This window comes from Schistocerca americana, chromosome 8, assembly GCF_021461395.2.
Source record: "Schistocerca americana isolate TAMUIC-IGC-003095 chromosome 8, iqSchAmer2.1, whole genome shotgun sequence".
Classification (NCBI taxonomy): domain Eukaryota; kingdom Metazoa; phylum Arthropoda; class Insecta; order Orthoptera; family Acrididae; genus Schistocerca; species Schistocerca americana.
In genome coordinates, this window is record NC_060126.1 from 485,368,560 (window position 1) to 485,384,544 (window position 15,985).

General features: G+C 38.1%; 1 protein-coding gene across 1 annotated transcript in view; it reads right to left on the reverse strand.

Moving 5' to 3' along the window:
* Window positions 1–15,985, reverse strand: part of LOC124545933 — a 466,288-nt gene that overhangs the window by 19,021 nt on the left and 431,282 nt on the right. Inside the window, exons 2-3 of the mRNA XM_047124894.1 lie at window positions 11,821–11,970; window positions 7,665–7,792 (exon numbers count right to left, since the gene is read on the reverse strand). Of these exons, the coding sequence (XP_046980850.1) occupies window positions 7,665–7,792; window positions 11,821–11,970 (278 nt within the window). The remainder of the gene's footprint in view (window positions 1–7,664; window positions 7,793–11,820; window positions 11,971–15,985) is intronic.

The window sequence follows — 15,985 nt, forward strand, 5'->3', positions numbered from 1 at the left end:
CCCATGACCACACAAACACCCAAAAACGTTTTGAAATGTTGTGTGATGTGTTTGGTGCGTGTGAGGGTACATGTTTTGGTACAGCCACGCTGCCTCTCGATCATTTCCATCTGCTTAGATTAGATTAGATTTACTTTCATTCCAATTGATCCATAGTGAGGACGTCCTCCAGGATGTAGAATATGTCAGAAAAACAACACTACATGACAAATATTTACAACTAAAACAAATAAGCTAATGTACCATTCCACAGGTCCCAAGTGGAATGATCGTCATTTTTTAATGAACACTATATGAAAGAGTCATTTTACAAATACTAATGCACTGAATCTAAAATAAAAAAGTTTTTTATTTGTTTATAAGGTAATAAATGTAATACAACTACTATAATACTTATGTACAATGAACACATTGCTGCACTGAAATGGTGCAAAAGTTAGATTGTACTTACCCACACACACACACACACACACACACACACACACAATGAACATATTACTGCACTGAACTTGTGCAGAATTTGTAATATCACACAGAGATTAGATAGATTAGATTAGATTAGTACTTGTTCCATAGATCATGAATATGAAACTTCGTAATGATGTGGAACGCGTCAGATTAATAAAAGGTGTCTATACAAGATATTACATTACACAAAATATTACATGACACTTAACTTTTCTTGTGGGGGTTGGGAAATTACCCACTTACTATATCCAAAAATTCACACAAATCAGTTAGTTCTACTGAGAAATTCATCAATGGAGTAGAAGGGGTTGGCCACCAATAAATCCTTTAGGCTTCAAACTGAATTTCTTTGGTTGTTAAGCTTTTTATGGTTGCTGGCAAGTTATTGAAAATGTGTGTTCCTGAATAATACACACCTTTTTGTACAAGACTAAGTGACTTTAAATCCTTGTGTAGATTATTCTTATTTCTAGTATTGATTCCATGAACTGAGCTGTTGGTTTGAAAAAGTGATATATTTTCAATGACAAATATCATTAAGGAATAAATATATTGGGAAGCAGTAGTTAGTATCCGTAGTTACCTAAACAGGCTTCTGCAGGATGTTCTTGAGTTCACACCACATATAACTCTTACTGCACGTTCTTGTGCCCGGAAAACTTTAGCTTGGCTTGATGAATTACCCCAAAAAATAATCCCATATGACATGGAATGAAAGTAAGCATAGTATGCCAACTTTTTCATTTTTATGTCCCCAATATCTGACACAATTCACATTGCAAATAGAGATTTGTTAAGACACTTCAGCTGTTCTGTGGTGTGCTCCTCCCAGTTGAATTTATTATCAAGCTGTAATCCCAAGAATTTAACACTGTCCTCTTCTTCTATCTGCTTGTTATCGTATGTTAGGCACATACTCGCGGGACACCCCTTACAAGTTCTGAATTGCATGTAGTGTGTTTTTTCAAAGTCTAGTGACAAAGAATTGGCCAGGAACCAGTGATTAATGTCCACAAATATTTTATTAGCTGATCTTTCTAAGACTACGATTGATTTGCTATTTATTGCAATGTTTGTATCATTGGCAAACAAAACCAACTTGGCATCTGGTAATGTTACTGATGAAAGGTCATTGATATACACAAGAAAAAAGTAGGGGCCCCAAAATGGAACCTTGTGGGACCCCACATGTAATTAATTCCCAGTTGGATGATGCCTGATAGCTTGATACATGTCTCTTTCTTAATAACACCCTTTTTTTCCTGCCAGAGATATAAGATTTGAACCATTTTGCAACATTTCCTGTTACACTATAATATTCTAATTTACTTAAAAGGATATTGTGATTTGCACAGTTAAATGCCTTTGACAGATCACAAAATATACCAGTCGCCTGCAATTTTTTGTCTAATGAATTAAGCACATTTTCACTGTAAGTGTAGATAGCCTTCTCAATATCAGAACCGTTTAGAAATCCAAACTGTGACTTTGACAGTATGTTATTTGAGATAAGATGGTTATAAAGCCGATTGTACATTACTTTTTCTAAAATTTTTGACAATGCTGGCAACAGTGAAATTGGACAGAAATTTGATGCTATTTCTTTATCTCCCTTCTTAAACAGTGACTTAACTTAAGCATATTTCAACCATTCAGGAAATATTCCACTGATAAACGACTGGTTACACAGATAGCTTAATATGTTACCTAGCTCAAAATCACATTCTTCAATTAACTTTGTTTATATTTCATCATATCCACTAGATGTTTTTGAATTTTAAAGATTTTATGATGTACATTATTTCTGCTGGGGTAGTGAGGGCCAAATTCATATTATGGAAGTTACTTGAAATTTCTGGTCTGAGGTATTCCATAGCAGCATCTACCAAACCTGACAACCCCATCTTTTCAGTTACAGTTATAAAATGTTTCTTAAAAAGTTCTGCAACACTATACACATCTGTCACCGATGTATCATTTACTCTTAATGCTATTTGTTCCTCTTCATGTCTGGTTCCACCAGTGTCCTCCATCACTATATCACGTATTGTCTTTATTTTGTTATCTGATATGACTATCTTTTCCTTATAATACCTTTATTTTTGATGTCCATATTACAGTCTTTAATATTTTGCAGTATTTCTTGTAATGTGCTATAGCATCAACATTGGAACTGTTTTGGATTGACAGATACAGTTTTCTTTTTGTTTCACAAGATACCCCTATTCCTTGAGTAATCCATGGCTTCTTTGTAGACTTTGCTCTAACCTTGGTAAGTTTTGGGGGAAAACAGTGTTCGAATAATGTAAACACTTTATTAGCAAAAGTGTTAAATTTTTCATTCATGCCATGAGCACTGTAAACATCAGTCCAGTGAATGTATCTGAGGAGTGTCCTAAAATAATCAATTTTTGGCTTATTGATTACCCTCTTGAGCTCAGATGTAACAGATTTTATATCCTGTTCAGTATTAACATTTAACAGAAGGAACTGCATGTCATGGTCTGAGAGCCATTGGCTGTTGGTTTTGTAATATAATTTTGTTCATTGGGCTTTTCTATAAAGATATTATTGATGGCTATTTGTGAGCAACTGGCTATCCTAGTGGGAATTAAGTTGAATGATAGTGTTACTAACTCAAATAAGTTCGTATTGGGAGAGTCTTTAAGGAAATCTACATTGAAATCACCAGCAACCACTGTTTCTTTGTTTTTGGTTGTTAAATGGGCCAGTACAGCTTCAGGGTGGTTTACGAACAGATTAAAGTTACCTGCAGGTGCTCGATATACACTTAATATTATGAAGGATTTTTTTGTGAAATTCTACTTCTGTTGCACATGCTTCCATATGCTATTCTAGGTAAAATTTATGAATGTGTATGTTCTTAAATTTATGACAGTTCCTGATGAATGTGGCAACTCCTCCTTTCTCCATTTCTTATCTACAAAATTGAGATGCTAACCTAAGCCCTGTACACTTAAAAGTTCTATACCAGTGGTCACATGATGTTCAGCAAGGCAGATTATGTCAGCTGGGTTTGAAGACTGAAATTCATCTATGCAGATAGTTAATTCATTAATTTTATTTCTCAGTCCTCGATTATTTTGATGCAATAAAGATAGCTGACATTTCACATTGACTGAGTTGAAATTGGTTAGAGTTAAAATATCTGCTGACTGTTGAAAATTCTTAACCAATAGCTGTTTATGCTGCTATAATTATGTTTTTTGGTTTCTTTCTCAAACTGAAGGTTTGTCTCAGTTCTAACCTCTCTTAAAATTTGGTTTCTTTCTGTCCTCCCTACCCTAAAAAAGGGTCTTTTCTGAACCCTTTAACCACCGGTATTTTACCACTCATGACAGTGCCTCCCCCCTTTAACTTTCCTGCTATTTTCCCAGTCAATTTACCCTTCCGCTTCCTGTTGAGGTGAAGGCCATGCCTAGTATAATCCCACCTATTGAGAGAATCAACAGGAACCATACTTATGTGTGACCCTGCACCCGACATAAGCAGCCATTCCATCTCCAAATTAACTCTCTTGACAGAAGAGTTCAAATGAGGTGGGTCATGGCGCCCAAGAACAGATACAAACTGAACACTAGTATGTTTCGATGCTGATGCAATCTTTGCCAGGTCACACTCTATACTGTACCCAGGATCTCTGTCAATACTGTTACCTGTCCCACCCACTATAACCACGGTGTCTTCCTTAGTGAAATCATTGCAAAGCGATCCTAAATCCTCTGTCACCTGCTCCAGACCAGCACTAGGTTTAAAAAAATTGGTGACCTGGTATTCTGATCCTAGTTCATCCTGCAAAAGTTGGCCAACACCTCTTCCATGGGAACTACCGAACAACAACACTTTCTTTCTCTTTACTGATTTCCCTACATTCTTACTTTTCAATTTGCTGCTGAAAGTTTGTTGTGCCCTGTCTACACCTGCAACTGCTTGAGGCTCACCAGCTTCTAACTGAAGCAACAGGTCAAATCTATTTTCCACATTCACCACAAAGCCGTTCACAAACAATATCTTGGCTTGTTCCCTACCAGACCATTCTGCATTTACAGTACACTGTGTCAATCAGTCAGCTTGCAACACACAATGAACACATGGTACATCATCAGGGAAACTTTCATTCATCAGCACTATCCACCATGGCAATGATGCATTTCCAGCTACATGTTCGTAGGACCTTTTTTTCTTCCATTTCCAGTCAGGAATCCATCCCAGCAGTTCATCAGTGTATAGCCACCCCTACCTGAAAGTCAGCAGTCCACATCCATATATCGTTAACATATCTATATGTGATCATTTTGCTTAATTAACATCAGTGTGCCACCTCGTGGGGGATTCTGCATAGTACTATCTTTATGTTCACATTTCTGTGCCAGACAAAGTGAGATGCTGAATTTCAGTGTAATACAAGTAACTGCCAAGAGTATGAAACATTATGACTGGCTTTTGTGTTTAAAGAGTCTCAGGTGAGCCAGTGGATATCCAACAAGAATGAGTTAATGATCTGCAGACAGTGTTTACTGGGCAGCATTACATATGCTGGTAACGATACTGTGAATTCATTCATGTGCACTGATACAATCCTTAACCTGTCATCATTTTTTTCTGCCACTGTGAACGTTTACCAAATCTGTGACATCACTTAGTAGTTGGGTGATTATTATGCACTTCCTTTTACCTGTGTATACCGTGAATTGTGAAACTGGAACAAGTCAACTATAATGTAGTGCAAATATATTGAGATTAACCAACTTTAAAACTCATTTCATGTCCAGGTTACATCATTTGGTTCTATCATACCTGACATCAGTTCTCAGTATGTCATTTCAGTTCGACGAGACATAGGACTTCAAGATTCTTCAAAACCAAATGCAACATAATACCAGGTAAATGGAATGTTTAAAGTGGGAGTCATTAAAATCATAATTATGTGAAATGAGAAGGAACAGACATTTTGCCTAGACTGTGAAGGGCAGAAGAGGAGATGAAAATTAAGTGAATGATCAATTGGTTATATATTCATCTATCTTCACAGATGCTTGTACATATTTATAACTTTTATTATAACAATGAAAGAGGCTTTGTCTTTGTCATTTTGATGCAACTGGGAAAACTAATTTGCTATTGGAGAGAATTCAGTTGTCTGGCTTCATAGTTACATCTGTGCATGAAATTATGAAGATATTTCCAGGCAGCATGTTATGGACAATAACATATATGGTAATATTCCCTTTGTGTGTATTTGTGTTTTGAATCCTGAATTGATGTAATACTTTCTACACTGTCTGCATGTCTTTAGTTAAGCTTTTCTCGCTTGTTTATGAAAGAGATGAGTTAAAACTATTCTAGTGCTATGACCTCAAGGCCAAATGATCTGCAAATGTTGATCATATTTTTCAGTAGTGTTATTGTTCACAACAACTTAATACCTGTGTGTAGAACAGTAAATAAAGTGTTCTGTCATAAAGTGCGTGTCTTTTATGACAGCGGCCGAGTTTAGGTTTGTTCTGCGCAACTGACGTCACAAAACACAGTCAGCCAATGAACAGAGAACGACGTTGCCAGAGCTCGACTGCAGTACAGAGCACGGACACTCTGCCTGCAGTTTTAGAAATGTTCAGTCATAAATAAAGTAACTGAACGAAAGCAATGTCTTGATAGCCAAATTTCTTTAATAGAAAGTTTGGAAAAAGCATTCTTTATACCAGTTGCTTCATATTCTATTAATTAATTAAACCAAACAAGCAATAAGCCTCCTAATTCAGGCGATAGCAAGGAAAGGTGTTTGTATCATTCTCAGTAACCGCTTTTTCGCAATAAAGAACAGTGGTAATTGTTTATTTCCTATTGTACTTCGACGAAACGTGAGTAATTCATAGTCATACCAACAGTGTTTGTCGGTATTTTGCATCCCAGTTTAAAGTCCTCCAGGAAATATTTTGAACAATGAGCTGCGTTAGCGTAATGGTTAAAGTGCTTAGCTGGTAAGCGAAAGGTTCCGAGTTGAAACCTTGTTATGTGCTTAATATTTTCTTTATTTAAAAACAATATCGAAGTGTCTTACTTCATGAATTTTATTTGTTTGAATGTATTTTTTTGAAGTTTCTAGTGGCAACTGAAATCAACCATACGGAAAGTAGACGCTATCGACTTTAACCTCTGCAAACTCTTCAAAATTTCATGCAGTGGTTTACTACATTTAATGCTGCACAATAACTGCATTGAACATTGAAACAAAATTAAGTCATTTATGAGGGGAAGGTATCAGTCAAGAAGATGTGTAAAAATCAAATTTTTGGCCCAAATAGTTTTTGTGAAATCAAATGATAAAGTGTGTCAAAGCAGTCGAAACACCATGTGTCTGCACGGGCGAGCAGTGCAATGATGACAAAATCACACACAGCGCGGAATGCGGGGAGCACGTCTCTGTAGCAGCGAAAGGGTTAATGCGGGGGTGGCTTTACTTCATAAACTGCATGCTCCCCCCTAAACGTAAGTTTGCTTGGTGCGTGCAACTGGCAACGCAGCAATCTCCCGTGTCTGGGCGGGCATACGCGAACCGCCAAGATAAAAGAATTGAACTATAGCTTTCTTGGATCCACCATATTCCTCAGACTCCTTCACCTCTCATGTTTTTCCCTTGTTGCAGTGCAACAAGCCCCTCCCCCAACTGTTTAGCAGCAAGTAATCACCAGTTTCTTAGCAAAAACCTAATTTCAATAATACCCGATCCACCTTATTCATAATAACTTAATGTTACTAGAAATGAAAACGTTTCTGGACAGTTAAAGATTCAGTTTGATAGAGGAGATACAGTAGGGTGACAGAAAAAATAAAAACAGTGTTGGTAGAAGACTTCCTTGGGCTGATGGAGTGAGAAATGTATCAAATGTTGACTAACTAAACAGTTTAAACTCTTAAGTATTTGACTGTAAATTTGTTTATTGCTTTTGTCCTGTGACTTTTGTAGTACATTGTGCATGTATCCAAACTTTGGAATCATTGTGTGTTATGTCCATAAATATAATGATTTTCTCTCTTGATGTGCAATGTGAGCTTTGATTTGTGAATGTTTCTTTTCCTATGTAACTGCATTTTTATCTGCAACTGTGCTCACTTGACTTCTTAATATTTTTAACTGCACATTCTTATGATTTATGAATTATTCTTTTACTCACTGTAATGGAACACAGTGTCCCATTAAACATGCTCCTGTTCCACAGCAGGGTAGCCTCATTCCCCAGTAACTGCAACGTCTTCCGGTTGTCACACATTCAGTTGCGATCTGTGGCTCTTCTATGTCAGCCTAACAACAGATAAAAACTTCCATGATTCAGGTATATTAAATTATACAGGTTAAAGCCTCAAAAATAATTAAATGTGGGTACAACAGTAATAATAATAATAATAATAATAATAATAATAATAATAATAATAATAATAATCAGTATTAGTAGCCAAAACAATGTGTGAGAATTTAGGGCAGCAATGTTTATTAACATCTACATCTACATTTATACTGCGCAAGCCACCCAACGGTGTGTGGCGCAGAGCACTTTAGGTGCCACTGTCATTACCTCCCTTTTCTGTTCCAGACGCGTATGGTTCGCAGGAAGAACGACTGCCGGAAAGCCACTGTGCGTGCTCGAATCTCTCTCTAATTTTACATTCATGATCTCCTCGGGAGGTATAAGCAGGGGGAAGCAATATATTCGATGCCTCATCCAGAAGCGCACCCTCTCGAAACCTGGACAGCAAGCTACACCACTATGTAGAGTGCCTCTCTTGCAGAGTCTTCCACTTGAGTTTGCTAAACATCTCCGTAATGCTATCACGCTTACCAAATACCCTTGTGACGAAATGCGCCGCTCTTCTTTGGATCTTCTCTATCTCCTCTGTCAACCAACCTGGTACGGATCCCACACTGATGAGCAATACTCAAGTATAGGTCGAACAAGTGTTTTGTAAGCCACCTCCTTTGTTGACGGACTACATTTTCTAAGGACTCTACCAATGAATCTCAACGTGGCACCCGCCTTACCAACAATTAATTTTAAATGATCACTCCACTTCAAATCATTCCGTACGCATACTCCCAGATATTTTACAGAAGTAACTACTACCAGTGTTTGTTCTGCTATAATATAATCATACAATAAAGGATCCTTCTTTCTATGTATTCGCAATACATTACATTTGTCTATGTTAAGGGTCAGTTGCCACTCCCTGCACCAAGTGCCTATCTGCTGCAGATCTTCCTGCATTTCTCTGCAATTTTCTAATGCTGCAACTTCTCTGTATACTACAGCATCATCCACGAAAAGCCGCATGGAACTTCCGACACTATCTGCTAGGTCATTTATATATATATTGTGAAAAGCAATGGTCCCATAACACTCCCCTGTGGCATGCCAGAGGTTACTTTAACATCATTGACGTCTCTCCATTAAGAACAACATGCTGTGTTCTGTTTGCTAAAAACTCTTCAATCCAGCCACACAGCTGGTTTGATATTCCTTAGGCCCTTTCTTTGTTTATCAGGCGACAGTGTGGAACTGTATCGAACGCCTTCCAGAAGTCAAGGAAAATGGTATCTACCTGGGAGCCTGTATCTAATATTTTCTGGGTCTCATGAACAAATAAAGCAAGTTGGGTCTCACACGATCGCTGTTTCTGGAATCCATGTTGTTTCCTACAGAGTAGATTCTGGGTTTCCAGAAATGACATGATACACGAGCAAAAAACATGTTCTAAAATTCTACAATAGATCAATGTCAGAGATATAGGCCTTTAGTTTTGTGTGTCTGCTCGACGACCCTTCTTGAAAACTGGAACTACCTGTGCTCTTTACCAATCATTTGGAACCTTCCATTCCTCTAGAGACTTGCGGTACATGGCTGTTAGAAGGGGGGCATATTCTTTCGCATACTCTGTGTAGAATTGAATTGGTATTCCGTCAGGTCCAGTGGACTTTCCTCTCTTGAGTGATTTCAGTTGCTTTTCTGTTCCTTGGACACTTATTTCGATGTCTAAGGAATATCAGACCAGCTGTGTGGCTGGATTGAAGAGTTTTTAGCAAACAGAACACAGCATGTTGTTCTTAATGGAGAGATGTCTAAAGATGTTAAAGTAACCTCTGGCATGCCACAGGGGAGTGTTATGGGAATATATATATATATATATATATATATATATATATATATATATATATATATATATATATATATATATATATATATATATATATATATATATATATATCCTAGCAGATAGTTCTGAAGTTCCATGCAGCTTTTTTCGTTTGTGTGAGGATTTAGAGAAGGAACTGCAGTGCAGTCTTCCTCTGTTAAACAGCTTTGGAAAAAGGTGTTTAGTATTTCAGCTTTATGCGTGTCATCTTCAGTTTCAATGCCATTATCATCCCAGAGTGTCTGGATATGATGTTTTGATCCACTTACTGATTTAATGTAAGACCAGAACTTCCTAGGATTTTCTGTCGAGTCGGTACATAGAATTTTACTTTTGAATTCACTGAACACTTCACGCATAGCCCTCCTTACACTAACTTTGACATCGTTTAGCTTCTGTTTATCTGAGAGGTTTTGGCTGTGTTGAAATTTGCAGTGAAGCTCTCTTTGCTTTTGCGGTAGTTTCCTAACTTTGTTGTTGAACCATGGTGGGTTTTTCCCATCCTTCACAGTTTTACTCAGCCCGTATCTGTCTAAAATGCATTTTAAGATTGCCTTGAACTTTTTCCATAAACACTCAACATTGTCAGTGTCGGAACAGAAATTTTCGTTTTGATGTGTTTGGTAGTCTGAAATCTGCCTCCTATTACTCTTGCTAACAGATAAACCTTCCTCCCTTTTTTTATATTTCTATTTACTTCCGTATTCAGGGATGCTGCAACGGCCTTATGATCACTGATTCCCTGTTCTGCACTTACAGAGTCGAAAAGTTCAGGTCTGTTAGTTATCAGTAGGTCCAAGATGCTGTCTCCACAAGTTGGATCTCTGTTTAATTGCTGGAGGTAATTTTCGGATAGTGCACTCGCTATAATGTCACTCGATGCTCTGTCAATACCACTCGTCCTAAACATCTGAGTGTCCCAGTCTATATCCGGTAAATTGAAATCTCCACCTAAGGATATAACATGCTGAGGAAATTTATGTGAAATGTATTCCACATTTTCTCTTAGTTGTTCTGCCACTAATGCTGCTGTGTCGGGAGGTTGGTAAAATGACCCAATTATTAATGCAGCTCGGTTGTTGAGTATAACCTCCACCCATAATAATTCACAGGAACTATCCACTTCTATTTCACTACAGGATAAACTACTACCAACAGCGACAAACACGCCACCACTGGTGGCATGAAATCTGTCCTTTCTAAACACCGTCTGTGCCTTTGTAAAAATTTCGGCATATCTCTGGCTTCAGCTAGCTTTCCATACCTATAAAGATTTCAGCTTCGGTGCTTTCTATCAGCGCTTGAAGTTCCGGTACTTTACCAACGCAGCTTCGACAGTTTACAATTACAATAACGATTGCTGCTTGGTCCCCACATGTCCTGCCTTTGCCCCGCACCCTTTGATGCTGTTGCCCTTTCTGTACTTGCCCGAGGCCATCTAACCTAAAGAACCGCCCAGTCCACGCCACACAGCCCCTGCTACCCGTATAGCTGCCTGTTGTGTGTAGTCGACTCCTGACCTATCCAGTGGAACCTGAAACCCCGCCACTCTATGGCGCAAGTTGAGGAATCTGTCTCACTATCATAGACAATAAGTTTCTGAATAAACTGGAACAACACCAAAGCAGCTGATGAAACAGTTCACTTCACCTGACTTGATAAAGCAATTATCACCTAAGTTCAACATACTACCTTCTCCAAACCACCTTAATGAGAAGATGGCAGGAGTTAACTTTCAAATGTAGGCTAAAAGTTTCAGCAGGATCCTTATGGCCACGACACTCACTTGCAGAAATAACTGAAAATATAGCTAGACTGAATGTATCTCAATTATGCCATAATAGTTGCAGGAGATTTTAACTCCCCCCCCCCCCCCCCCCCCCCTCAACAGCTAACAGGTCTCCTTCTTCTGTGTCTGTTGTTTTAGTAATCACTACTCAGAACATAGTTAAATTACAATCCAGAATATTACTGATTTGTTACATTGCATCAAAAAAATTTTAGCTTGAATATGGCCACACATATGCAACTTCTCCTCATTTGTTGTTATGTTACAGGTCTAGTTTTATTATTGTTTGGAAAAACAGTTCTGTAATATAAGTAATCAACTCTACAGGTTAACTTGCATCCTTCTACAGTACTCACCCTTTTAATCATGCTGGCTGTTCGGAAGTACCTGTTGAACCACAGTGGACTCCACTTGTAGATTGGCCTGTCATCATTGTAAGATGAGACAGTGCCTGACAGCACAAGCAGCAGCACGGTGGAGATGAGAATGCTAAGAGATGGCTTCATCTGAGAACAAAATGTGAACTTAATCATTATTAATATTAACAATAAGAAAATGATTTAAATTAATGATTTTTACAAGTCATAGCTGGAAAATTGAGAATTTTAAAAACAAATTTGCAAGCCATTGTGACAGAAGTGTTTACAACTTGGTGCCCATTGTCGCAAAAAAATGTGTACTTTCAAAAGAAATATATTTGTAAAATATTAAATCTTTAATCATATGTCCATTGGAAGAAAGTTTTTATTCAGTAACAGACAGAAACAGACAGAAACATGGTGTAAAGGAAGCAACAGCCTTTCACCATTTGCATTCCAAATAATTGCCAATTATGGGCATAGCATTCTATTTCCTAATATAATTTAGTGTCCTTTCTGTGAACATCATTTTCAGGCAATAGAAGCTGGAATGGTGCTTAACATGTTATTCACTCAATAGCTCACTGATTCAATTCATTCCTAGCTCCCTTTACTGGGGAGAATTTCCAGTAATGTGCAGTGAGCAACAGTATCTTTTAACAAGGAGCAATAGCTGTCATAAATCACTTCCTGAATGGTATTAAAAATTAACTATTGTTTTAAGGAACCAAGGATGTTAATGTTTATTGGAACAAAATGCAACATTTAACATACAGTATACACACCAGCTGTATTTTGATTACTCTGATATCTGGGGCCCAGTCTTACAAGGAAATTGAAAGAACACATCTAAGCCAGAATACATTCATTACTGGCTAAAGTATGGTATAATTGTCTGGGGAAATGTACACCAAGCTGGAACAGTTTTCGGGAAACAAAAGGCAAGGCAGTTATAAGAATCAAGCAAGCCACAGGAAACTATGTAAACATTTTTTCAGAGATCTAAAAATCATACCCCTCCTCTACATTTATATAACAGAGGAATTTATGGATGTTAAAAGAAAACATATTGAGGAAAATTTTTTACTTAAAATTGTCCATGTTTACAGTAACAGGTCAAACAGTGACATACGTATTAATCATTGGACAATGACATTGCCCTAAAGATGTGTAAATCATGCAGGTTCAGCACTGTTTGACAGATTACCCAGACATAAAATCTTTCTCTGAACCACATATCTTTTAAAAAATCTGTGACTTCCTACGTACTGCAAAAACTGCTTTTATTCATTGCTGTGTATGAAAAAATGTAATTCATCCTTTCAATTGTAGAAATAAGCTGTAAATGTACAGTGTGCACTCACACTTATAAATATTTATGGTATTCATCCAGTTTGTTGTAAAACCAACAGGTAAACAGATTTTTTGTCCTGTGTCTTGCCTTCAGTATATGTAATGAAAAAGAGAGTTATATGAACAAATAAATAAATAAATAAAATAAGCCCTTCTTATTATTGGTTGTTAAAGATTGAGACTGGAATGTTCAACAAGGTGTAAATTTCTTCTTACAACATATCTTCAACAATAAGCTGACAATTTGAAAGTGGGGAGAACTGTATTGTCATTATGGGGTACATGTGATATTGTCTTACATTTCTGTCATGTATGTCTTAATAAGTAACTCATTCAGTTATACCAGTGCTCTAATTCTCTCCTGCCAACTGTTGCAATGTTAGGTTTCCAGCTTCCACACACTAAGAACAATGTAGATAAGGCTTCCACTATTGGTGTCTATTGAAGTTTTACTGTGTAGCACAGAATTGTGGAATGTACCATGGAATTGTGCTCTCTTGAGATATCTATACTTTATGACACAATGCATTTCACTATTTAAAGTGGGTGGTAATAATTTATAACCAATTTCATGACAATTTGCACATGCCAGTTCCTGGTAAAGGGGGCAATTGCTAGTTTTGTTCACCTGTACTTCTTGTGATGGTAGAACTCTGGAACAGTTGCTACCTAATTCCTCCCATTTAGTGAAAGTAAGAATAGTGGCACCCTGTTCACTTGATCAGTTTCTCTATGTATATATGTACCGTAACAGTCCAAAAATTGTATTGCAGTTTTTTAAATTCATAGACTTATTATTAATAAACAGTGGTTTTCCCTGCTATGTCAGTGGAGCTGATAAGAATCAGCTGAAACAGGTAATTTTGGTTTCTTGTAACATGTAGATTATTTTCTCAGATGATGACTACAAAATCAAAATATGTAGCATTTTCTGATGTCTGAATTAGTGAAATAAAATTCTGTTAGATGTTGCCTTCAGGTGTTAAATGGAATTAGAATAATAAGCTTAAATTTTTTTCAGTATATTGCTGGTTAGGGACTCCATAGTTCATCAGTGCTGTGGACCCTGTGTGGTGATAACCTGCACTGAGGAGGTAGCGGCAGGTTGCCCTTAGTCCTTGCAATAGACAGTGATAATGCAGCAACTGTCAGGAATATACTGCTGATTGAGGGTTTGCCTTAGAGAATAGAGAGAGTCTAAATGATTAATGGAAAATCTCATATAAAGATGTGAAACAAATACTAACAAAGAGATAGAGGGGCTGGCCAGTACTTACCTCAGCTCAGCCTCGGCTGTACTGAGCTGGGGTAAGTACTGGCCAGCCCCTCTATCTCTTTGTTAGTATTTGTTTCACATCTTCAGAATAGAGAGAGTCAAATATTTTGACAAATTGAGCATATTTTTACCAGATTTTTTTGCATGATAATTATTCTTGTTTTCTACTTAATGTCAATTGTCATAAAAATGACGTAGCGCTTTGTTCAACAATAACTTTACACATATACCACAGAATATACCTGCAAAATTATATTATTGTACTACTCATAGTTGAGGAGATGTGACACCATAAACATTAAGCTGCATGAAAACAAAACTGCACGGCAAAATTTTCTAGAGATGTGCATTAAATATGCGAAATTACGTGATGTGCATATGCAGACAAAGTTGTGGGTAAAGAGCTCCTTCAAGATCATTGGGGTGTTTTCAGTCAAACTTGGTAGACATACACTCCTGGAAAATGAAAAAAGAACACCATGAATTCGTCAACCCAGCAGAGGGAAATTTTATTGACACATTCTAGGAGATGTATATAACACACGTTCACAAAGACAGAGCCATACCCACATGAGTGAAAGTCAACAGAGCGTGTGCAATTTCAGCGCCAGTACTGTGTATACCCTCCTTTTGCAGCAATGCTGGCTGCAATTCTCCCATGAAGACGATTGTAGAGGTGCCAAATGTAGTCTTGAGGAATGGCCTGCCATGCAATGTCCACCTGGTGCCTCAGCTGGGCCAGATTCTGTGGCCGGTGAAGAGCACACTGGATGGCACGCGAGACATGTTGACATGCATTGTCCTGTTGGAAAAGCATATCACCCTGTTGGTGCATGAATGGTAGCAAGACCGGTTGAATAATGGTTTCAATGTGCCGTTCACTGTTCAATGTTCCATCTATTATCACCAGTGGAGAATGGCCAGTGTAGGATATGGCACCCCACACCATGATTCTGGGTGTTGGTCCTGTGTGCCTGTGTCATACACACTCCAGATTTTGGCACTGCCATGCATGACGTCACACACGTGTTCGACCATCATTGGCACTGAGGCAGAAGTGACTCTCATCACTGAAGACGACACGTCTCCATTCGCCCTTCCATAAACGCCTGTTGTGACACCACTGGAGGCTGGCTGAGCGATGTTGGGGCACAAACAGAAGATGCCCTAACGACACTTGGGATCGTAGCCCTGCTTCACAGAGATGGTTGCGAATGGTTCTCGATTATGCCTCCGGAGCAACAGTGTCCCTAATTTGTTGTGAAGTGATGGTGCGGTCCTTAGGGCAGTTCATAAGATGCGATGGTCTTGGTGTGCATCTGTGCATTGCTGTTGTCTGGACCCAGGTTGACAGGCACGTGCACCTTCTGCTGACTACTTGACTGGCGACAACATCGATGCACTGTGGAGACCTCTCGCCTGACATGTTGCACAGTTTTGCAGTATGTCCATCCAGCTTCCCACAGGCCCACTATATACCCTTGCTCAAACTCCATCAGTTGCACAAACGGTTCACATGCACACTGCTGTGGC